We start from the raw sequence: 15900 nt of genomic DNA, 5'->3' as shown, positions 1-15900 counted from the left end.
CTCAGCCCAGGGCTGCACCTCCCGGCACTGTGTGGGCGATGCTCTGCCCAGAAGAGATGGCCAGGGCTGCTCCAGGAGTGGCAAATCATCACCCACGGCAGCACCAATGCTCCCCAGCCTGTGCCACCTCCTCCTACGCCCAGCAGCTCCCGAGCACCCCCTTGTCCTCTCCAGGAAAGAAGAGGCCAAGCCTCTGGATGAATAAATGTCATGTTCACATGGAAGACAACATAGACAATACCAAACACCTTCTAAAACAATACAGCCTCTGCCAGCGGAAGGATGCTCAGCGCCTCCCTCGCCAGCCTAGTACAAACCAGCGTCTTCAACAGTGACACACACAAACCCCACAGGCCAAACAAAGCCACCGTCATTTTCCTGCCCAGTAGCATCTGTAAACAAAAAGAAAACATCATTTGTTGACCCCGAACATATAAAAATACTATAACAAAATGAAATACAAATATATATTAGAATCTGTAAGTATTCTGTATAAAGAGATACTTTAGCGGTTAGCTTACAGCAAGAACAGAAACACAACACAACTGAGCCCCGGCCGGGCCACGGGCAAAACAAGACGTGTCCCGGCTCCTCTGTGCAGCCGAGGGGGCTCTGGTGGAGAGGGCGTTTGTGGCAGAAACATATCCCCGTGGTGGTGGGAACGTCCTGGATGCTGGTGGTGAGCAGGGATGGCGACGGCACCCACGGAGCTGGATGCACCCGTTGGAGATACCCAGACCCTGGCTGCAGCTGGTGGTGCAGCCCTGAAGATGATGGGCTGGAGCGGTGCCATGGAGAGACCCGGGGCTGCAGCCCTGGGATGAGTTTGTCCACCCGGGTGATGTGGTGACGCACTGTCCAGCTCCGTGCAGTGTCCCAGGTCGGGCCCCCACCATGCTCGGCCCCCCCCCGTGGTTGTAGAAACAATGCTGCTGCGGAGGTCGGGTGCATGTGGTACCCGGGCACCCCATGTGCTGCCCCTGCTCCCACACCAGCCCAGCGTGTCCCCCGGTACCACGGGCTTCGGGGAGGTGCTGCCCGGGCACCCGAATCCAGGACCTGGTGGGACCTGCCCCGGCAGCGGTGTCGGCTCCAGGCTTGCAGGCTCAGGTATCTTCAGCCTCTTCCACCGGCCCCAGCACCCAGAAGGCTGAAGCCCCGATGATGGGCATGGCAAACCCGCGCCTGGCTGTCCGCCCCAGCAGCCTCCTGCCCTGGCTCGCTGGGCCAGCGGGACATGGGCCACCTCTGCCCAGCTGCAGAGCCCCCCCAGGGCGGAGCCTGGAGGAGAGGGGTTCCCATGCTGCCCCACACGGCTCCCACCTCTGAGCAGAGCTGCCTGGCTGGGCCGGGGGGGTTTGGGATCCCCTCGGCATTAACGGCACAGTGCTGGCCCCCATGGCACAGCTGGCGCTGAGACCCCCCCAGGGACACCTGCGTCCCACTGCCCATGACCCACTTGGCGTGCCTGGGACCACCCTGGTCCCGGTCCACCAAGCACAGCCCCGATGCCACTGCACTGGGCTGGAGCTGTGCCCCATGCACCCCAGAGCCTGGCCGGTAAGTACATTCCAGGGCTGTCACCAGGCTGCGGACGGGGAGCTGGTGACATTATTTGGGGTGCTGTGGGGTCCAGCACCCCAGCCACGGCACTGGGGAGCTGCTCGCTGCAGCTGCCATCAGGGCCATGGCAGGTCCTGAGCAGGGAGGTCAGGGCTGCCGGAGGAGAAGACAGGGAGCCAGGCTTTGGGCTTGCCGGGACCATGGGATGGTGGCTGCACCACGTAGCCCCCTTCCAGCCCCAGCTTGCCATGGCCCACGAGGCTCTGCCACATCAGGCCCCTCTGCTCCAGCCCCAGGTGATGAAAAAGCCCCCCGACTCACCCGGCTGGACATGAGGGACAGGGCTGCCGGGGAGGGGACACACCGGGGGACAAGGGCGCTGCCCTGCGGGGCTGCACGGCGGGGAAGGCAGAGCACCGCAGGGAGCAGAGCACCCGCCCCGGATCCACACATCTGTGTAGCTGCAGTTCTTAAAAAATTCTCTATCTACACATTTGCTTTGTTTGTGGGGTTTTTTTTTTTTAGTTTTCTTTTTTTTTTTTTCCTTTCCCAACCCTCTAGATGCAACAGCTCTACCCTCCGCCGGGCTCCTCCGATGCAGCTGTGGTTCGGGCACACCTGGGCAGTGGCCGCAGGGCAAAGCGAGGTCCTTGGCTGCAGGGGGGGTCTCCCTGCCAGCCCCCTGGCTCTCCGGGGCCGGTGGCTGCTCACAGGCACTGGCTGCAGCCGCACTTGCTGGGCTTCTCCACCTCCTCCACGAAGGTCGCGCCATTGCTGCACTCGAAGGCGTATTTCCTGCGCCGCAGCCGCAGCCCGGTGCAGCAGCCAGCGCCGGGGCCGACGCAAGATCCCCGGCATTCCACCCAGGCCACGGGCCGCGTCGTCTGGCAGATGGCATAGCCCCGCTGCACCTGGTGGTAGTCCCGCACTGGCTCCCCACGGCACTCCGGCTCTGTGGGACGGCGATGCTCAGTCTGGAGTCCTGGTGTGGGGCTGCCCACCTCGGGCACCCACCTCACCGGTTGCCTACCTTGGTCGCAGAGGGCTCCGGCATAGCCACTGTGGCACTCGCAGGTGGGCTGGCCACTTGGGGTGAGGCGACAGTGGCCGTGGACGCAGGGCTGGCGGCGGCAGGGATCGGGTGGCTCAGCAGGCTGGTTGCAGAGGGCGCCCTGGTAGCCCTGGTGGCACTGGCAGCTGTAGGAGAGGGCGTCGAGGGGCAGGCACAGCCCGTGCACGCACCTGCGGGTACCCGGCGCTGTCAGGCTCACACCGGCATGGCACAGCTCAGCGCGAAAACAGGATGCACGGCCCACCAGCACTAAGCACGGCATGGCTCAGCACCAGCATGGCGCCAGCAGAGTACTGTACCAGGACCAGCATGGCACTGCCATGGCACTGGTATGGCACAGCCATCATGGCATGGCACTGCCACAGCACTGGTGTGGCTCTGGCATGGCACCATTGGCACTGTACAGCCCTGGCACGACTTGGTGGTAGTGGCATGGCATGGCACTGCCATGAAACGGCACCACTGGCACAGAATGGCACCACCACAGCATGGCAGCTCCATGGCGTGGCACCACCACGGCATGGCACTGCCACCACACAGCACCACAGGCATGACCCAGTCCCGGGAGGGTGTTGGAGAGCCCATGGGAGGGGTGGGCAGGGCAGGCAGTGCGCGAGGACAGCCAACAGAGAGGGCAGGGATGAGAAGGTCGGCCAGTGAGGGGCAGCCAATGACAAGGCAGCCAATGAGGAAAGTAAAGCCAATGAACCAATGGGGTGGGGCAGTTGTGGTGGGGCAGCCAATGAAGAAAGGGCAACCAATGAGCCAATGGAATGGGGCAGCTGTGGTGGGGCCCCCAATGAAGAAGGGGCAGCCAATGAGCCAATGGAGTAGGGCAGTTGGGGTGGGGCAGACAATGAACCAATGGGGTGGGGCAGTTGTGGTGGGGCAGCCAATGAGGAAAGGGCAGACAATGAGCCAATGGAGTAGGGCACTTGTGGTAGGGCAGCCAATGAGCCAATGGAGTAGGGCAGTTGGGGTGGGGCAGACAATGAGCCAATGGGGTGGGGCAGTTGTGGTGGGGCAGCCAATGAGGAAAGGGCAGACAATGAGCCAATGGAGTAGGGCAGTTGTGGTAGGGCTGCCAATAAGGAAAGGACAGCCAATGAGCCAATGGAGTAGGGCAGTTGTGGTAGGGCAGCCAATGAGCCAATGGAGTAGGGCAGTTGTGGTAGGGCAGCCAATGAGCCAATGGGGTGGGGCAGTTGTGGTGGGGCAGACAATGAGGTGAGGTGGCCAAAGACGCTATGGGTCAGGACCGTTGCTGTGGGGCATCCCATGGGGCAGCGCTGCTGCTTCAGGACAGCCAATGGGACAGATGGGTCACTGTGGGGCTGCCAATGGGGACAAGGCCATCGCTGCGGGGCAGCCAACGGGGAGGGGACACTCACTTGTGGCCCTGGCAGGGGCCGCCGCGGGGCTGGTCACAGTGGGGCCCGTCCCAGCCGGGCTCGCAGTGGCAGACGGGGCCCTGGGCGCCAGCGGGCTGGCAGATGCCGTGCAGGCAGTAGAGCTTGCGGCAGGGCTCGCAGCCCGGCACCACCCCCGGCGTCATCCGCGTCTTGGTGAAGTCCTGCAGCTCGTTGTTAATGTAGAGGTTGCGGATGCACCCGTGGAAGCTGGTGCCGTTGAGGAGCTGCCAGAGGCGGAAGGCGGCCGAGTTGACATCCACAGGCATCCCTGGGGAGAACAGGACCATCAGCGTGCCCAGATGCCTCCCATGACTCCCATTGCCCCCTCTGCGGCCCCCGTCCTACCTCCCACATAGAGGGGGGCCTCGCTGTTCAGCGTGTAGTGCTTGCCCGAGTTGTCCATGGTCATGGGGCTGCCGCCATCAATGGAGAGGTTCACCATCTGATCAAAGGTCACCAGCTCCACGGTGTGAAACTGCCCGTCGTTGATGGTCTCGGCGCTGGTGGGGAGGCGTGGGTCACTGGGGACCCCCCAAGCCCATGCAATGGGGGTGGCAGTCCCCAGCGAGGGGGGAAGGGGTGGCAGGTACCTGTAGATGGCCGAGCTGGGGTAGGTGCCGGGGTCGTAGCTGACCCTGACGTGGCCCTGGTACAGCTCCACGGCCATGTGGTCACTGTCGCCGTTGTACAGCAGGATGCCATTGTCTTCAGCCGTGGAGACCTGGCAGGGGGAGAGGTGGGAGCCCACATCCCTGGGGCAGCACCCCTGATGCCACCTCCCACCGATGCCCCCGCGCGCCCCCCCCCCACACCCCTGCCCTCACCTGCAGGGTGATGTTGGCCCGGGGCCAGTCCTGCAGGTCGGTAAACTGCAGGTATGTGTCGCGGTCCACGAAGTTGACACTCAGCAGCTTCTCGCACTTGGGCCCGCCGAAGCCGGGCAGGCACTGGCAGAGGGCGCGGGAGCCCCGCTCCACGCACGGGGCCCCGTTCTGGCACTCGGCTCGCTCGCAGAGGCCGGGCTGGCCGGCGGCGCGGGGAGGCATCTCGCAGAGCTGGCCACTGCGGGGCCAAGGGTGCTGCTGGGCACAGGGCTGGGAAAGCGCCCTACCCACTGCCCACTACCCCACGGGGCTCTGACAGCACCCTGCTCTTTCGGGATCCCCAGGGATGCTCTGCAGCCAGCGGACCCAGAGGGATGCCTGGATGCTGAGCCCTGCCCTGGGGTCCCTCCCCAGGGATGCTGGCTCCCCCCGGCCTCCATCCCTGGAGACCCACACCCCCAGCACCACTCCTTCTTCTTGCTGGGGTGGATGGGTTGATTGATGGATGGATGGATGGAGGGATGGACGGACATGGTAGCCAGGACCGCTCCCTCCTGCATGGCGACATTTAGCCATTCCTGCTATCCCCGGTGTCCCACCCCGTCTCCCCAGCGGTACCTGTAGCCCTCGGTGCAGAGGCAGGAGTAGCCGTTCACCTCGTCCAAGCAGCGGGCATTGTTCTGGCACCGGTGGTCCTGGCAGTCATCGAAGTCCTCGCTGCAGTTGGTCCCCACGTAGCCGGGCACGCACTCGCACCTGGGGCAGGCGGGGGGTTCACGGCTGCCTCTTCCTTTCCCACCTGCTCCTCCCGGCATCCCCTTCCCCGTACCCTCTGGCCAGCCTACAAGCTGCAGCCCCCCAAAAAGCAAATCTCCCCCACCAGGCAGCCAGGAGAAAGCGGTTTGGGGAGTGGGGGGGGCTCACCTAGGCCCCTGGCTGGTGGAGATGCAGGTGGAGCCATGCTGGCAGGGGCTGAGCTCGGCCGAGCAGAAATCCGGCGGCTGCTCACAGAAATCCCCTGGAGAGGCAGAAGATGGGGTGCCAGGGGGTGCCCAGCAGCTCCGGGACCGGAGGGGCAGCCCCGGACCCCGTGGGCTCAGCTCAAGGCAGGCAACCATCAAGCCGGCAGCTCGCACTGCCACAGGTGGAGGGCTCTGCCGGAGGCAGCCCTCGCCCCAGCCAGGGAGCGAAGGCATCCCAGGGCATGGGGGCTCAGCTGGGCGTACCCAAACTTGAGGCCCAGAGGAGCCCAGAGGCCACGGTGATGGGCACCGGGACAGCAGGTAGAGAAGCTATTAGCCCTCATCGGTGGGAAGGGAGAAGCACATCCCTCTGCCAGCCCCGCAAGGTTTGGGGCCGGCCAGCACTCATTCCGGGTACCTGTGTAGTGGGCAGGGCACAGGCAGGTGTAGTTGGTGGCGCCGGGCAGGCAGGACCCCCCGTTTTCGCATCTGTGCTCCTTGCAGGGGTTGCTGGTGGCATGGCAGCTGGGGCCCTCGAAGCCCACCGGGCACAGGCACCTGCCGCAGGGCACAGGGCAGCGTCAGGGGGTGGGAAATGCAGCATTTCGGGATGTTTCCTCCAGAAACGCCAGCAAAAATTTTGTCGGCGCAGCATGCATGCCCAGAGGCTGCGGGGAGCAGGGTTCGGCGCCCCCCTGCCCGACACTGGGCGCAGGGAGGGTGGCAGCCCGCAGCCCCACGGGGAGCGCACGGCGAGGATGCTGAGTTGCCACGACAACGGGCTGAGAGGCCACTCAGCGCAGGGGGCCGGGCGGTTGCGCATCCCACCTTCTCGCCCCCGGCCCGCCAGCTATTTTCAGCCGCTAATTGCACCTCGGTTCCCGGAACGGCCTGAAGCGTTCAGGGTAGCGAGGGTTGCGTGGGGGCACAGCAGCCCTGCAGGGAGCGGCAGCAAACCCAGGGCTGCATCCCGCCCCATCCCACAGTCAGCCGGATCCCAGCCCCAAATCCCGCTGCCCTCTGCCTCCCCATACCTCCCGTGGTGGCGGGACCCCCTCTCCCCCCATGTCCCCATCCCAGGAGCCTGCAGGGCCAGGGGACACGGGCAACTGGAGCCATCACACAGAATCACACACAGAATGGTTCAGGTTGGAAGGCACCTTAAAGATCATCTAGTTCCAAGCCCCCTGCCCTGGGCAGGGACACTTCCCACTAGACCAGGCTGCTCAAAGCCCCATCCAGCCTGGCCTTGAACACCTCCAGGGATGGGGCATCCACAACTTCCCTGGGCAACCTGGGCCAGGGTCTCACCACCCTCACAGGAAAGAATTTCTTCCTGATATCCAATCTAAATCTCTTTCAGTTCAGCCCTGCTGGTGCTGCTGTGTGGGCAGGAATCAGAGAATCATGGAATTGCCAAGGTTGGAAGGGACCTTTCAGATCATCGAGTCCAACCATCAACGTAACACTGACAAAAACCACCACTAAACCATATCTCTAAGCGCTGTGTCTACCCGTCTTTTAAATCCCTCCAGGGACGGTGACTCAACCTCTTCCCTGGGCAGCCTGTTCTAACGCTTGATAACCCTTTCAGTGTGAAAATTTTTCCTAATATCCAGTCTAAACCTCCCCCGGCACAACTTGAGGCTGTTTCCTCTTGTCCTATTGCCTGTCACTTGGGAGAAGAGACAAACCCCCACCCGGCTACAGCCTCCTTTCAGGCAGTTGTAGAGAGCGAGGAGGTCTCCCCTCAGCCTCCTTTTCCCCAGGCTGAACAACCCCAGCTCCCTCAGCCACTCCTCCTAAGACTCGTAAGGAGGAGGAGGAGGAGCAGCAGGGCTGCAGAGAGCAGGCAGCGTGGGCAGGAGCTGCCGGGTGAACGCAATATCCCAGCTACAAGCCCCGGGAAGCACACAGGAGGGGAAAGCAGCACCAGGCTTTCTCTCCGTGGGATGCCGGGGCTCCACGCCGCTGCCCAAACACCCGTCTTTCGTGGGTTCCCGTCCAGCACTCACCTGAACCCGGCTCCTTCCCCCTCCTGGGGCTGGCAGGTCCCCCCGTTGGCACAGGGGTTGGAGGAGCAGCCACTGAGTGCCACCTCGCAGTCCCTGCCCTGGGGAAAGAAAGAGGGAGAGGTGGGAGCGAGGAGGGTGCCACAGCACCGTGTCCCACTCCCCCTGCCCTGTCCCGCTCGTCAGGGCACTGGAGTGTGCAGGGACCAGGGACAGTCCTGCAGGCAGCAAACCCCGGGGGCACAGCAGACCCCCCACGCTGCCCCCTTCCCCTCTGCAGGGATGGGTCCCCCTGCGCTGGAGAACCCCGGGACCAGGGTACCTTGTAGCCACTGGGGCAGGCACAACGGTAGAAGCTGAGGGGGTCGTTGTGGCAAGTGCCCTGGTTCTGGCAGGGGCTGGAGAGGCAGGGGTTGCACTTGGCCTGGACGCTCAGGGCAGGCGGGCCTGCAGGACAGGAGGCGCAGAGATGACCATTCAGTGGGGGGAGTGATGGGGAGGCATCCATTTGTGGGCACTGACATGGCAGGCAGAGCCCCAGCCGTGGCTGGGAGGAGAGCCTGCCCTGCCGCGGGGCTGTGCGCCAGGCAATGGGACAGCCACGTGCTTGCTCAGTCACCAGGAACGTGCCACCAGCCAGGTAAGTGGACAGAAGCGGCCCAGTCCCCCTCCTCCACAACAGATGAAATGCCAGAGTCCCCCAGACTCATGGAGCATCACTCTGCCGGGTGCGGGGAAGGCAGCAGCCTGGCTCCCCTTCCCGCCTGATGCCCTGCCTGAGGAGGGGACGGACGGACAGATGGATGGTGTGGGCACCTCTCACCTTGGCACTCGAACTTCTTGGCAGGGGTGGTGAGCAGCAGCTTGCCTTCCATGTCGGGGGGCCCGGCACAGCGGGCAATGCCTGGCTCCTTGTACCCCGTCTTGACCCAGCTGGAGAGCCAGCGCAGGTTGCAGCTGCAGTACAGGGGGTTGGCCCCGATGGCTCTGCAGGAGGAGGAAGGGCAAAGCTGCACCCACTGCCCCACGGAGGGAACCAGGCTCCGAGACCTTGGGACTGGACACAACTCTTGTCACATGGCTGGGCTGCCACTTGATGGGGGGACCCAGTGCTCTTCCATTTCTGTACCCACCAGCGGTCCTGCCTGTGGTGGGACGACTGGGGCACACCGCCCCACACCGCTGCCCCATTAGACCACCCTGCTGCCAGCCCCATAGCCCATGCAGTGCCCCTTGGCTCCCTGCTGGGGCTCTCCCCCGCTGCCCACACAGAAATCCTCGGGAGATCTTCTCCAGCACTCGGGTGAAGCTGCCTGAGCCCAGCACAAACCAAGCGAAGCACCTTGAGGCTGTGCAGAAACAACTGGACCATTGCACAGGAGCTGCGGGGTCAGCCTGGGCTCTGCCGCACAAGCCTGTGGGGCAGGGACACGGGAGCAGGTCACGGCCAGAGCTCGCGGGGACAGCATCAGGGGAGAGCAAGGAATTGCTCCGAGAGAGGAGGAGTAGGAGGGAGGGATGCTCTGCTCCACAGCAGAGCAGGGCAGGGAGCAGAGGATGCTGTGGGAGGCTGAGGAGCTGGATGCCTCTTTGCATCCTCCTTCACTGCTAAGGTCAGCGGCGATGGAGGGCCAGCGCGACCCACACCTGTGACGAGGGACGGAGACAGCAGCCCGGAAGGAGGGCGGTGGGGATGGCAGATCCACTGGGGCTGACAAACCTGGTCCTACAGCACCGACAGCGCCGGCTGGTGACACAGCTCAGCCCTGCGGGAACCGGCAGCACCGACTGGCAGCGGCAAAGGCAGCGCAGCTCTTCGGCAAGGGAAATGGGCGAAGAGCCAGGGAAGACCAGACAGAGTGGTGCTGCTTCTCCCAAAAAACACAGGGAGGCCAGGATTGGAAATCAAGATGCTGTCTGCAGGCTGGAGGAACAGCCTGAGATCCCTGCCAGGAGCAGGACTGGCCACTGGCAAGTGGGTGGGGATGGCTTAGCAGGGACAGGGAGGGGACTGAAAAGTCACTGGGAACAACGCTGAACCCCCGCTCCGGGCGGTGGGTACAGGGCTGTGCTCCTGGGGTACAGGTTCCCTCAAAGAGGGTCTGGAACATCGGCACCGGCAGGAGGATGCTTGATGACAGATTTGGGAGGGCTGCTGCAGGGAAGCACCCTGGCAGGAGGCTAACGACACACCAGCACGGGTCAGAGCAGCCCCCACTGACCCATGGCCACGCCAGCACCCTGCATGGCTTGACCTACATGTTAGGGGACCCGGGGACCTGGCAAGGTTGGGGGGACCCCACACCACCTCCAGTAAGGATCATGGTGTCACCCCAGCAGCACTGGGAGGCTCAGCTGCACGCCTGGACCTGGGGGCTGAGGCAGGGGAGGGCAGGCATGGCATGGCAATGACCCACAAAGGCTGCTCCAGGTCCCGGCCCAAAGAAGGGGAGAGGAGGCGGCTCAGCCCCTAGAGAAGCTGGGCTCAGCCCCATGGATTTTAAAGGTCTCCTGAGCCTGTATCCAGCCCTGCGCCCTGCGGAGTGGGAGATACTCACAGGTGTGACAAGGAGGTGACGTCTGCAAAGATGCCCTCAGGGAGGCTGGAGATGTCATTGCCATGGAGAGACCTGCAGAGAACAGAGGGTCCTGTGACCTCCACGGCTCCGGGGTGGGCAGCAAGGACCACGGCCACCTCGGCTGCCCCTGCCCCACGGGTCCAGGCATGGGTGGCAGAGCTGGACCCCACCACACTGTCACTGTTGCAAAAGCACCACCTGCTCTGAGAGGCTGATGCATCTCCCCTTGCTCCTCCTCCAGCCTGTACCCTTTCTGTCCCCAGCTCCGAGCGGGCACAGGGACACGGGACCACAGGCAGCAGTAGGGAAGGGGCCGGGGGGGGCTGTGAGCAGGGCTACGGGCGGGTACTTACAGCAGCCGGAGGGAGCGGAGGCCCTCGAAGGCGAGTGGAGGGATGCACTGCAGGGAGTTGTAGCTGAGGATCCTGCGGAAGGGAAGGAGGAGGCAACACAGCACCGGGGGCACTGCTGTGGGCATTGCTGCACACTCCCCCCAGCCACCCCCTGACACCCCACACATCGGCTCCGGCTCAAACCACAGCTTCGCCCAGGAGGAGCAGGGAGACCCTGGTGTCCCCAGCACCCCCCGCCTTCGAAGTCCCTTAGGAACAACGCCGCAGGGACCGCACTTACAGGGTGGTGAGCTGGCTCATGTTGGTGAAGGAGGAGTTGCTGAGGGAGCTGATCTTGTTGTTGCTCAGATCACTGGAAAACAGAAACCCCAGGGGTTGGGGCCAGCTGGGCCCCATCTCCCCTCACTGCCCCCCCCATCTGCTCAGCTGCAATGGGGTGCGAGCAGCAGCATGGCAGGGTCCCCAAGGGAGCAGCAGGGCTCTCACACAGGGTGATGGCAGCAATGCCACTGTCTCCCCCCTGCCCCATGCCCAGCCCCAGCGGAGGCTGTGAGCACCTGGGGGCTGAGCATCACTGCCAGCCAGATGTGTCCCAGAGCAGAGGGGGGACACAGAGGGCTGTTGGGGGTCCCTGCCACTGCCAGGCCCCTCCTCAGGATCAGGCACCGCTGGCACAGCCCCTGTCTTCACCCACAGGTCCCAGCAGAGGGACTGGCTGCCTGCGCTCCTGCTGCTGGCTACTTACACAAGCTGCAGGTACTTGAAGGTGGAGAGCTGCCCTGGGACCTGAGTGAATTGGTTTCCATCCAGGTAGCTGCAAGGAAGAACGAAAGCACCTCGGAGTGGTGAAGAAGCAGGAGGTCCCTCTCTCCGCCCTCCCATTTCTCCCGCGCAGACATCCCTATGGACTTTGGGCTGCAAGGAGCATCTCCAGCATCACCTCCCTCCCAGCACCCAGGCCCCACGGGGCTCTCGGGGGACCCCTGGGCTGGCGGAGGAGCTGGTGTGTGCGCGCAATAGTCCACCCGGGGGCTCTGCATGTGGGTCCCCGGGGGCAGCCTCCCCACAGCCTGCGTGCGCGAGCGCAGCCAGCCATGTGCTGCGTTTACACATCCGATGTGAGCGTGGGCGGCTGTAACTGTTCCCTAGGCATGTGTGAGAGAGAGCGGAGGATGCAGAGAGAGGAGGGGTGTGCCAGACAGCGCGGGGGTGTGAGGGGGTGGTATATATATACATATGTGCACAACCTGTGCCTACACCCCCCCTACACAGGACTTGCTGCCATCCCCCATCCCAGTCGGGTGCAGAGCCCCTTGCACAGCGATGGGCACCGTGGTGCCCACAAACCCAGACCTGGCACGGCTGCTTGGGTACCTCCCTGACACCCACGGTGATGCGGGGCTGACCCCAGGCAAACTACGTCCCACTTCCCATGTGCTTGGAGCTGCCAAGAACATCCCTGCAGCCGTGGTGAGAGGTGATGGCAGAGAGGGGCCGAGGAGCTGGCAGAGGCAGGGTGGCCCCATCCCTGTTGCTGATGGCAGGCTGGGTAGGGGTCCCGCTCCGGCCAGGATGAGGGTGCGTCTCTGCCCCAACCCCAGCAACCCCCGCCCGGAGCTACGAACTCGCTGGAAATCAGGGGGATGAGCCTGGGCAGCCGCCCGGCACTCACAGCTCCGTGACGTTCTTGGGGATCCCCTTGGGCAGAGCCTTGAGGTGTTTGTTGCTGCAGCGGACAACGGTGTCGAGGCAGGTGCACTCCTGCGGGCACTGGGGCCGGGGGACGCAGCTGGTCTCCTCCTGACCTGCACCGGGCACAGGAAGACACAAAGTCGCCGAGGTCCAGCCCTTTGGGCACCGCATGAGGCTGGACTTGGTGCCTTGTGCCCGCCCGGGTCTGCTCTCCTCGAGTGTCCAGCATCCATGCCGACCATCTCCCCTCGCCCCCAAAGCAGGGTGCTGTGCCCAGAAACCGGGATGGATGCAACCAGCCGGCTCAAGGCTGATTTCCACCATTCTCAAGCAAAAATGCAGTGACAGAGATGGCGGAGGGGAGGGCGCAGAGGAAGGATGCGCTGCAAATCCTCCTGAAATATCCTCCTCCTCCCAGACACGGGCTGGAGGGAGCGGTGCCTGCACCGAGCAGCCAGAGGAGCCGGCATTGCTCCCACTTCCCCGCTGCGGCGCTGGGCTCCTGCGGGAGAGGCGTCCCCGGGACGACCGTATGTTATCTCGCACCACCAGGAAAGGCGCAGGATGCAGCCCTTCAGGCTTTGACGTGGTGGAGGAGGGAAAGCAGAAGAAACGATGATTTGTTTGTAAATATTTTCCAGAGGGCTCAAAAAGCTGTTCTAAATTAAAAAAAAAAAAAAAAAATTTAAAAAAGGCTTTTCTCTCAACACATGCACTCTCCGCCAGCTCCGTCTGCCCGGCTCCGGCGTGTGTGCAGGGCTGGGAGAGGAAGGAGCAGGATGAATCCCGGTGGGTTTGCAATGGGTGAAAACTCTCCCAGCTTCAGAGCAGCTTGTGGGTATTTGAGTGCAGCCCAAAGGGCTGGGTACCACGAGGGGAAAGTCATGCATCGTTAGAGGAGGGTGTTAATGGGCTGAGGGACCCCTCGAGCTACCAGCTTGCCGCAGGGCACTGCCGGACATCCCGGGAGCAGGGATGGGGAGCAGCCCGGTCCCCCCTTGCCCTCAGCGCCGCAGGGCCCGTGAGTTACCTTCCTCACACCTGAAGTCGGGGAAAGCCACGTCCTGGAGCGGGATCTGCCGGAGGAAGTCGGGGTTTTGGCACCGCGGGTTCCCCGTCACGATCTTCCTCTTGCGTAGCCAGTCCCCCAGCCAGGCCAGCTGGCAGTTGCAGTTGAAGGGGTTGGCGAGCAGGTTCCTGCACACGGGAGGGCATCACCTGAGCAGCTGGCAGGCAAGCAGACCCCCTCCAGCCCCCCCGCCGCCATGGGGACAGCCTGGGAGCATCCCCCCGCAAGGGATGGCCCTGAGACGTACAGCGTGGAGAGGGACTGCAGCGTGTCGAAGGCGCCCGGCGCGATGGTGCTGATCTGGTTGTCGTACAGGGAGAGCAGGCGGACGTTGCGCAGCCCCGTGAAGCTGTCGTTGTGGATGCAGCTGATGCGGTTGTTCCTCAGCATCCTGCGGAAGGAAGGGGGCGAGGGCACCTAATGACCCAGGCGGGTGCCACGGGGGAAACCCACCTCGGCAGTGCCCAGGCTGTGCCCACATCGCTGCCGGGCAGCAGGATGAGCCTGAGGCAGTCCGTGAGCAGCCAAAACATGCCCCCCCCAGCTCTGGATACAGCCAGCAGACGGGTAAGGCACTCCTGAGCTGGCCCTGCAGTGGCGCAGACCAGCCCGGCAGCACAGGCAGGGCAGGGGAGCAAGGAGCAGGGATGTCCCCATCCCCGTGCCCACGGCAGAGTGGGGACTCACAGGGTCCTCAGCCCATCCAGGCCCCTGAACATGCCGCTCCGCACCGACTCCAGCTGGTTGACGGTGAGGTGCAGCTCGCTGACGGAGGATGCCCCCTCGAATGCCCCGTCCTCGATCTCTGACACCTTGTTGTTGCTGAGGTTGCTGCAGAGTCACAGAATCACAGAATGGTCGGGGTTGGAAGGGACCTCTGGAGATCACCTAGTCCCACCCCCCTGCCAGAGCAGGGTCACCCAGAGCAGGTTGCACAGGAACGCGTCCAGGTGGGTTTTGAACATCTCCAGAGTTGGAGACTCCACCACCTCTCTGGGCAGCCTGTTCCAGTGCTCTGCCACCCTCAAAGTAAAGAAGTTTCTCCTCATGTTTAGGTGGAACTTCCTATGCTCAAGTTTGTGCCCATTACCTCTTGTCCTGTCGCCGGGCACCACTGAAAAGATCCTGGTCCCATCCTCCTGACACCCACCCTTTAAGTATTTATAAGCGTTGATAAGATCCCCCCTCGGTCGTCTTTTTTCCAGACTAAAAAGACCCAAAGCCCTCAGCCTTTCTTCATAAGAGAGGTGTTCCAATCCACTAATCATCTTGGCAGCCCTTTGCTGTACCGTCTCCAGGAGATCCCTGTCCTTCTTGAACCGGGGAGCCCAGAACTGGACACAGTCAGAGAAGGGAAAGCAGGCTGGGATGGGGGGCTCTGCCCCGACCTCATCCTGAACCCTGCCTCCCCCAGGTCCCACTGAGCACCCCATGATGCCCAGTCCTGCGGGGGACCCTCAGGTCAAGACATGCCCCCCATTTCACACCCCAGGCTGCCCTGGCATCAGGCCCCCATGTGCCTTCCCGACCCCCGGGCACTCCTGACGGGGCTGTGCCTGCCCGATGCTCACATTTTCTTCAGATGCGGGAGTTTCTTGAAGATGCCGGTAGCCTCCAGGACAGAGATTTCGTTGTTGTTCAGGCGCCTGGGGTGGGTGGCATGGCAAAGAGCTCAGGAGATGGCTGCGAAGGGCCTGGCACAGACCAAACCCTGAGCCAAACCCCAGGGATGCTCCGGCTGCAGGAGGGAAAGCAGCGTGGGAGGGAGGAGGCTCTTACAGCTCGGCCGTGGACTGCGGGATGCGCTCGGGGATCTTGGTGAGCTTCAGGTTGGAGCATTCGACCACGCTGGATTCGCAGCGGCACTTCGGGGGGCAGATCACGTCACTGTTGCACTCGCTGTTCAGCTGGTAATCCTCCGTCCCTGCGCGCCGGCGAGGGCAGCGTGGGCTCCCACGGGCAGAGGCAGGGGGGCTGCACCTGCCCTCCCCTTCTCTGACCCTCCCACACCCCCAGCCAGCCTCCGTCTCCTCCCCAGCTCCCCTCATCCCAGCCACTGTACTCCTCTCCATGCCCAAAGCAGCTTATCCACAGGGATATTTGTCCTGGGTACGTGGGGTGGCTGTGCTGCCCACCACCCTCTCCCCTCCTGCAACCAGAGCCAGACCCTGGGGACACCTCTGTGCCCATCCGGATAACAGCACGATGGGAGACACCACAACACATCCTGGTACCCAGCGCTTTTAGCGCAGCGCCTGGGAACTCCGCAACCAGAAACGATGGGAAATGCAGCAGGGAACCGGTGTGTCTCCTCCTCTTACCTGGGATGAAATACTGCTCTTTGGCTGGGGAGAAAAAAAAG

The 15900-nt window shown here is 63.4% G+C and overlaps 1 protein-coding gene across 1 annotated transcript in view; it reads right to left on the bottom strand.

The window, feature by feature from the left end:
* Window positions 1-2106: 2106 nt before the first annotated feature.
* SLIT1 (slit guidance ligand 1) overlaps window positions 2107-15900 on the bottom strand; it is a 62756-nt gene continuing 48962 nt past the window's right edge. The window contains exons 15-37 of the mRNA XM_074591499.1: window positions 15860-15883; window positions 15318-15462; window positions 15110-15184; window positions 14226-14369; window positions 13786-13929; window positions 13500-13666; window positions 12450-12582; window positions 11523-11591; window positions 11058-11129; window positions 10778-10849; window positions 10404-10475; window positions 8669-8832; window positions 8168-8292; window positions 7849-7946; window positions 6252-6391; window positions 5796-5889; window positions 5490-5627; window positions 4872-5109; window positions 4638-4768; window positions 4393-4547; window positions 4027-4315; window positions 2594-2805; window positions 2107-2515 (exon numbers count right to left, since the gene is read on the bottom strand). Coding sequence (XP_074447600.1) covers window positions 2271-2515; window positions 2594-2805; window positions 4027-4315; window positions 4393-4547; window positions 4638-4768; window positions 4872-5109; window positions 5490-5627; window positions 5796-5889; window positions 6252-6391; window positions 7849-7946; window positions 8168-8292; window positions 8669-8832; window positions 10404-10475; window positions 10778-10849; window positions 11058-11129; window positions 11523-11591; window positions 12450-12582; window positions 13500-13666; window positions 13786-13929; window positions 14226-14369; window positions 15110-15184; window positions 15318-15462; window positions 15860-15883 — 3146 coding nt within the window. The 3' untranslated portion in view covers window positions 2107-2270. The remainder of the gene's footprint in view (window positions 2516-2593; window positions 2806-4026; window positions 4316-4392; window positions 4548-4637; window positions 4769-4871; window positions 5110-5489; window positions 5628-5795; window positions 5890-6251; window positions 6392-7848; window positions 7947-8167; window positions 8293-8668; window positions 8833-10403; window positions 10476-10777; window positions 10850-11057; window positions 11130-11522; window positions 11592-12449; window positions 12583-13499; window positions 13667-13785; window positions 13930-14225; window positions 14370-15109; window positions 15185-15317; window positions 15463-15859; window positions 15884-15900) is intronic.

This window comes from Larus michahellis, chromosome 6 (assembly GCF_964199755.1).
Source record: "Larus michahellis chromosome 6, bLarMic1.1, whole genome shotgun sequence".
NCBI classification, from domain to species: domain Eukaryota; kingdom Metazoa; phylum Chordata; class Aves; order Charadriiformes; family Laridae; genus Larus; species Larus michahellis.
This window is presented reverse-complemented; position numbering and strand designations above follow the sequence as displayed.